This window comes from Salmo salar, chromosome ssa23, assembly GCF_905237065.1.
Source record: "Salmo salar chromosome ssa23, Ssal_v3.1, whole genome shotgun sequence".
NCBI lineage: Eukaryota > Metazoa > Chordata > Actinopteri > Salmoniformes > Salmonidae > Salmo > Salmo salar.
The window spans coordinates 39,115,868-39,123,791 of NC_059464.1; the positions used below are offsets into that span (position 1 = coordinate 39,115,868).

The 7,924-nt window shown below is 42.3% G+C and overlaps 1 protein-coding gene across 1 annotated transcript; it reads right to left on the bottom strand.

The window, feature by feature from the left end:
* Positions 1-462: 462 nt before the first annotated feature.
* On the bottom strand, positions 463-5,503 carry LOC123729829 (zona pellucida sperm-binding protein 3-like). Its single transcript, XM_045706193.1, has 4 exons — positions 4,892-5,503; positions 4,686-4,804; positions 4,479-4,582; positions 463-563 (listed from the first exon to the last, which is right to left on the bottom strand). Exons 1-4 carry the CDS (start codon positions 5,408-5,410, stop codon positions 463-465), a joined length of 843 nt encoding a protein of 280 aa, XP_045562149.1. The 5' UTR covers positions 5,411-5,503.
* Between the last annotated feature and the right edge of the window lie 2,421 nt (positions 5,504-7,924).

A 7,924-nucleotide genomic window follows, 5' to 3' on the forward strand; every position in this document is an offset into this window, starting at 1 on the left:
CCCTGTAGGCATGCCTTTCCTGATCCATCTCTTCATCTAAAAATATGGGTTTTAGTCCCGGAAGTCCTGTGTATTTTCCTAACCCTTAGTTAACTGTCTTCAAGTGGTCTGATATGCACACCATTAGTCAATTAATTGACCAATTTAACATAATTACGTGAGGACTGAAACACACCTGCTCACAAGGACAGATGCTGAGACATTCTGCTTTACCACAGAAAATTGACTAAATTCATGTTGCCTACAACACATTTATAAGGAGAAAAGTCCATTCATTTAAGAAGAGGAAGATCCTTGGAAAGTGTTAACCACAGCACAGGGTTGGAGCAGAGGACTGGGTGTAAGAGTTTTCGGGGACACTCTGGAGGCCATGGGAGAGGAGGTTTGGACAGACAAGGTCGGGGGTCAGCAGAAGACAAGCGAGCAGTCCCGCAGAATCTGCTGAGCCATACACTTCTCCAGTCACCTCTGCTCCTGGCCATCCATCCCATGATTACACTCCCATTCTGTCCCCTTCTCCTCCTCCAGTCTCACGACTCGGTCACACAGTGTTCTACACTTGGCTGGACAATGACAGAAATGTGTCACATGAATGAAGTTGGTCTATGACTTGAACATCTAGTTCTGATGGGTACGCCTCCGTTTAGAAAATAGCTATCATACAGTTTGACCACACATGTACTGAAACAGGATGGGCCCTTCCATAATATCTAAGAGTTCTGGCTTCAGAAAGTTTACCGTTTCTTTGGACATGACATTTCAAGGCAGGAAATAACATCTGTCTTTACATTGTGCTCTATGGAAAGGGAATACAGTAAGCACTGTTCTTGTTATTTCAATTCTATCTGACATCTAGCACAGTCACAGACAGGGAAAACATTTATTTTGAAGGCCACTATTTTCGAAAGGACAGTAACGGATGTTTAGGGCACCGTGCAATTACAGACAAACATATAGACTGACCGACAGACAGAAGGCAGCCGTCTGTCCGTCTGTCAGAGTCCCTGTGTGTGGTTGGTGTCTACAGTATTCCTATGCCATTTCAGAAAATCAAAGCAGTCTAACAGGTCCCAATTAGGTAGGAGATACATTTTGCAATCTCTCCAGGCCTTTAAAGAGACAGATTTGCATGGCCGTTAGCAATGGATCACCAAGAACTGTGTGCATTGGGGCATTTAATCTGACATTCATCTCTCCGCCATTGATAAATACATTTACATTTTTATTGAAGTGCCACCCTTAAAAAACAACTTACAGCCTACTTTTCATTTCATGCGAACTACAGTAGGAATACGCTGCATACTCAATTTCTGGTACTTAGTGAATAAAAACAATGTGGATGACTGCCAAGAAACACAATTAAAGGGTCACAAGCAAAGTGTTACAAACAACATTTTGGTAGATTTTTCTTCACAACTGTTTACCCATTGTTATTGATTAGACTTCCATAAATAGCAACTAGAAAGTCCCAATTATTAGCATGTTATTATGGAAGAAAACCTGCCAATCTCCATAAACTAATGTGCCTTCGAAGTATTTTATGAATGCTTTTGAATATTTTATATGCATCCATAGAGAAAAAGATACCGCAGAAATTCTCTCTCTCTGCAGGGTGGCCTTTTCTTCCCACAAAGAGGCCCCATTTCCATGCTAATTATTAGATGCATCTGAATAAATAGCAAAATAAAAGAGAAACAAGCAAACTGGAAATGCAAATTTAGGAACGCGTGAAACAATGTGAGAAAACATCATCTAGAGATGGTACACTCAGCTTCAAGTAGACCTGGGCCCAGTTTCCTGATAGCGATGGAACGGAGGCCTCAGAGTGTTTTGACGATGCATCTTTCCTACAACTCTACAAGCGTTACCCAAAACACCACACAGAGAGAAGGGTCGCTATGTGTATCGCTGGTGAAGGTGTCGATACTGATAGGATCGAAAGGCAGAGCTGCTCTTGGGTCAGCCTTCACCATTCAAGTGTTTCCTGAACATAATTATTTCACAGAGAGCGATAAATACAATGGCAGATGCAACACCCCAGCTGCAAATTAGAGCCATAGAAGTATAAAATAAATTACTTAAAAGTGTCAACAAAAAAAAAAATTGTTAGAGTAAACTTAACACTGTCAATTTCTTGGTTTATCTCAATAAATGTTCTATTGAATAATTTTGATAAAGCTTGTAATATTTGTCTAGCACTGCAAAAGGCAAAGCCATAAGGGTTAATGTAATAATGTGTTTAGTGTTGCCAAGAGATTGCTGAGTTTAACTTGCTACATACACCCAGTGCTTTGTTATGAAAGGTTAAACAAATCTAATTTAAAAGCTTTTGCATTGAAATAATTAAACATACCGAACAAAAGCTGGATATAATTATTTTGTAAACTAAGTCGTTCACTGTATTTACTGAAAATCAAAAGTATTGCATCTTCATTTTTTCCAAAATTTCACCATGTCTTGCAGTTGAACATTTGCATAATTTAACTTGTTTGTTTCTGTTTTTTTACAGCTGGAGAACTCCAGAAGAATGGAAGTCTGCAAATCCGTTGGACCCTTTCCACTTCTATTATGGTGGATAAATATGGATTTTTATGAATGTGTGGAGGAATAAGAGGTGTTTCATGGAGTTGTGTGAAATGCATCAAACAAGATATGAAACGGAATTGGCAGCCTTGACAAAGCCAACCAGATTGTAAATCCTCAACACACAATAGCTTCAGCACTGTTGATAAAATGGTACAATTACAGTCATTCTGGACCTAAATGACAACTAAAGTTCTGTTTGATGCAACACTGGCATGACAATGCAGCACCACGGTCCAAAAAGACCATATTCTATCAAACACTTACTAAAAATACCAGCAATTGAGCTTGTAACACAATGCATTCACTGCTACGAAGCCTGCAAAGACCCCATTTCAGGGTTTCGTAAATCATTACATATAATCGAGACAGATTTTACAGCATAGCTACTCTAATCAACATCGAAGGGTCATGTATTTTCTATTTGTCCCCGCCCACTAAAAAGTATTAAGTCCTTTTTAAATCTAACCCACAGTTCCTGAACTAAAAGTGTTGACTACTTTTCCATTAGTCAGGAATACACCCTGCAACTAAACAAGACTAATGTAATGGTTTATAAGACTAGTCATTTTATTACTATTGGTTGTGACAACCTAAAATATAATTTGCATTGTTGCAGTCCATTGATTCACATTTTAATGGGCTGGATATAGTACATTGGAATAGACCACTTCCCCCCCAGGAAGTTCATGGGAAATTGTATATCAGATGGTTCCTATGAGTGGTAGTGTCACGGTTTTCATCGGTAATGGAGGACCAAAACGCAGCAGGTATGCGTAAGCTCATCTTGACGTTTATTAACTTCCCAAAATGAACACCAAAATAACAAAACAAGTGAACGAACGATATACAGACAGTCTGGCAAGGCACAAGGCTAAACACAGAACAATCTCCCACAAACACACAGACAAACACACCCAACTAATATAGGACTTCCAATCAAAGGCAACACCACACAGCTGCCTTCAATTGGAAGTCCACCCCAATTAACTCTACATAGAAACACACTTACTAGACTACACCTAGAAATACATAAACATAGACCAAAAACCCGGAAATACTAAATCAAACACCCTTTTACCAAAACACCACCCCGGACCACATAAAACAAATACCCTCTGCCACGTCCTGACCAAACTACAATAACAATTAACCCTTATACTGGCCAGGACGTGACACGTAGCCCCACCAGCACTGTATTTTAATTGTTTTATCAATATTTAAGTCATGAGACAGGGCAATTTCAAGCCCTGAAATGTGTACCTTTGCCTCACTGCTGAAGTTGACTGGTTAAAAGGAACACTCCACCCAAAACTTCAGGTATTCAATTCATCAGTCCATTGTTGATATAAACTCAGCAAATAAAAGAAACGTCCTCTCACCGTCAACTGCGTTTATTTTCTGCAAACTTAACGTGTAAATATTTGTTTGAACATAAGATTCAACAACTGAGGCAAAGGGAACAAGTTCCACAGACATGTGACTGACAGAAATTGAATAATGTGTCCCAGAACAAAGGGGGGGTCAAAATCAAAAGTAACAGTCAGTATCTGGTGTGGCCACCAGCTACAATATACTGCAGTGGCCACCAGCTACATTAAGTACTGCAGTGCATCTCCTCATGGAGTGCACCAGATTTGCCAGTTCTTGCTGTGAGATGTTAGTCCACTCTTCCACTAGGGCACGTGCAAGTTCCCCGGACTTTTCTGGGGGGGGGGGGCAAATATAACTGCCATCCTTTTGTACTCTGGGGTAGCCACCTCATTCCAATAACTCAGTGGCGGTTACATTTGCCAGTTGGCACTACCATAGTTTACAAACAAGTGCAGAGACAGCACTTAAGTCAGTGCCTGTCAAGAGCAATGCCAATATGGCAAGGACAAGCAGTTACTAACCAGTCATTAGCCTCAGGGAGAAGTAGAGGAGCTCCTCTGCAACCTTAGTGGAGGCATAGGGATTCCAGGTGGGCTTCACTGAGTCACTGCTCACATCATGCTTTCTGTAAAGGAGTCTTTAAATGTGAAACCAACTGGCCAAGGAAGTATATCCAAAGTTGATTGAACTGAAGAAAATAAAACACAATGCAGGTGTAGTCAACTCACCTTTGATAGTGGCACTCAACCCAGACCACCACTTCTCTAGTCCGAACAATGGGGCTGCTGCCCAGGGTGGCTGGTGTATAACGGAGTGTGAAGACATAGACAAGTGAATCTTCAGTCATCTGGAATCAGAGCAGCAAATGGCATTGTAAGAAAATCAATGGTAGTCAACCTAGAAAAGTCATAACGATGCTAATGCTCAATGTTACCGTTAGAGTGCTCCCACATCCGTGCAGCTCAGTGACAAAGATCAGAACTTGAGCGGAAGCATCCTCCCCAGTGACAGCACAGCCTCCCAAGGTAAGATCCTCTGGGTGAATGAGTTGGCCGATACCGAGCAGATCTCGCTTGACTTCCACACGAGCAGCAGTCTCCCCACATTGAACTGCAACGCTACTGGCAGGCACAGGCAGTGGTCTCTGCTCATCAATAGCCAACTGCACCTCTTTGACTGGATCTTCAGGAAATCTCCAGGTCAAAGGCTCATTGAAGGTCTGCTTTGACTGGAGGAAAGGGTTTTGAACTTGCGTCGGTGTCTGGACCCTGGAGGGCCATTGCACAGGCCTTGGTTGAAATCTGGCTGGTTCTTGAGCAGGCCTATACTGTGGAACAAATCTCCCAGGGGCATGTGCCACTTGGCTCTGAGATCTCGCTTCCCGATAAAGCTGCTGAACTGTAGCTGAACAGCCAAAGGTAAGAAGTAGGAGGAATGTAATACAGAATTCCATTATTCTCTAGTTTCTAGTGTCAATTGTACATATTTCTTTGACATTTGCAATAACTACAGTGTCTCTGAACAGCCATTTTGTATCCCTTTGTCTTAGTTTGACTCCACCCCTTGTTTGATTTACCTAATGATGTTCCAGACATGTTACACAGCTGCAAATATACTACAATCTGAACTGGATGTATCTCAATACTGTCAAGTATCTTCATTTATAATAGGGATGGTCAACTCCAGTCCTCGGGGGCCTGATTGGTGTCACACTTTTGCACCAGCCCCAGCTAACACACCTGACTCCAATAATCAACTAATCATAATATTTAGTTTAAAATACAATTAGTTTAATCAGCTGTGTTATCTAGGGATGGGGAAGAAGTGTGACATCACTCTGGCCACTGAGGACTGAAGTGGCCCATTCTTGATTTATAATGTCCTTGGAACGGTTTCCTGATAGCAATGGCATTTAGCCTTATCAAATTTATTTTTTCAAATCAATCAATCAATCAATCAATCAATCAATCAAATTTATTTTTATATAGCCCTTCGTACAGCTGATATCTCAAAGTGCTGTACAGAAACCCAGCCTAAAACCCCAAACAGCAAGCAAAGCATGTGAAAGAAGCACGGTGGCTAGGAAAAACTCCCTTGGAAAAACTCCCTAGAAAGGCCAAAAACCTAGGAAGAAACCTAGAGAGGAACCAGGCTATGAGGGGTGGCCAGTCCTCTTCTGGCTGTGCAGGGTGGATATTATAACAGAACATGGTCAAGATATTAAAATGTTAAAATGTTCGTAAATGACCAGCATGGTCAAATAATAATAATCATAGTAGTTGTCGAGGGTGCAACAAGCACGTCCGGTGTACAGGTCAGGGTTCCATAGCCGCAGGCAAAACAGTTGAAACTGGAGCAGCAGCACGGCCAGGTGGACTGGGGACAGCAAGGAGTCATCATACCAGGTAGTCCTGAGGCAGAAAGAGAGAAAGAGAGAATTAGAGAGAGCATATTTAAATTCACACAGGACACCGGATAAGACAAGAGAAATACTCCAGATGTAACAGACTGACCATAGCCCCCGACACATAAACTACTGCAGCATAAATACTGGAGGCTGAGACAGGAGGGATCAGAAGACACTGTGGCCCCATCCGATGATACCCCCGGACAGGGCCAAACAGGCAGGATATAACCCCACCCACTTTGCCAAAGCACAACCCCACACCACTAGAGGGATGTCTCCAACCACCAACTTACCGTCCTAAGACAAGGCCGAGTATAGCCCACAACGATCTCCGCCATGGCACAACCCAAGGGGGGCGCCAACCCAGACAGGAAGACCACGTCAGTGACTCAACCCACTCAAGTGACGCACCCCTCCCATGGACGGCATGGAAGAACACCAGTAAGCCAGTGACTCAGCCCCTGTAAAAGGGTTAGTGGCAGAGAATCCCAGTGGAAAGAGGGGAACCGGCAAGGCAGAGACAGCAAGGGCGGTTCGTTGCTCCAGCCTTTCCGTTCACCTTCACACTCCTGGGCCAGACTATACTTAATCATAGGACCTACTGAAGAGATAAGTCTTCAGTAAAGACTTAAAGGTTGAGACTGAGTCTGCGTCTCTCACATTGGTAGGCAGACCATTCCATAAAAATGGAGCTCTATAGGAGAAAGCCCTACCTCCAGCCGTTTGCTTAGAAATTCTAGGGACAATTAGGAGGCCTGCGTCTTGTGACCGTAGCGTACGTGTAGGTATGTACGGCAGGACCAAATCGGAAAGATAGGTAGGAGCAAGCCCATGTAATGCTTTGTAGGTTAGCAGTAAAACCTTGAAATCAGCCCTTGCCTTAACAGGAAGCCAGTGTACGGAGGCTAGCACTGGAGTAATTTGATCAAATATTTTGGTTCTAGTCAGGATTCTAGCAGCCGTATTTAGCACTAACTGAAGTTTATTTAGTGCTTTATCCGGGTAACCGGAAAGTAGAGCATTGCAGTAGTCCAGCCTAGAAGTAACAAAAGCATGGATTAATTTTTCTGCGTCATTTTTGGACAGAAAATTTCTGATTTTTGCAATGTTACGTAGATGGAAAAAAGCTGTCCTTGAAACAGTCTTGATATGTTCTTCAAAATAGAGATCAGGGTCCAGAGTAACGCCGAGGTCTTTCACAGTTTTATTTGAGACGACTGTACAACCATCCAGATTAATTGTCAAATTAAACAGAAGATCTCTTTGTTTCTTGGGACCTAGAACAAGCATCTCTGTTTTGTCCGAGTTTAAAAGTAGAAAGTTTGCAGCCATCCACTTCTTTATGTCTGAAACACAAGCTTCTAGCGAGGGCAATTTTGGGGCTTCACCATGTTTCATTGAAATGTACAGCTGTGTGTCGTCCACATAGCAGTGAAATTTAACATTATGTTTTCGAATGACATCCCCAAGAGGTAAAATATATAGTGAAAACAATAGTGGTCCTAAAACGGAACCTTGAGGAGTTTATGAGTTTTTTAATGATGCATCTTCCCCACAACG

What these genes read in the sequence shown, in the direction of transcription:
- LOC123729829 (XM_045706193.1), bottom strand. Translation starts at nt 5,410, where the DNA reads ATGGAATTCTGTATTACATTCCTCCTACTTCTTACCTTTGGCTGTTCA. An exon ending in GATGTGGGAGCACTCTAACG is followed by an intron (nt 4,805 to 4,891) that starts GTAACATTGAGC and finishes CTCTGATTCCAG; the next exon opens with ATGACTGAAGATTCACTTGT. An exon ending in CTCCCTGAGGCTAATGACTG is followed by an intron (nt 564 to 4,478) that starts GTTAGTAACTGC and finishes GTCATTGTCCAG; the next exon opens with CCAAGTGTAGAACACTGTGT.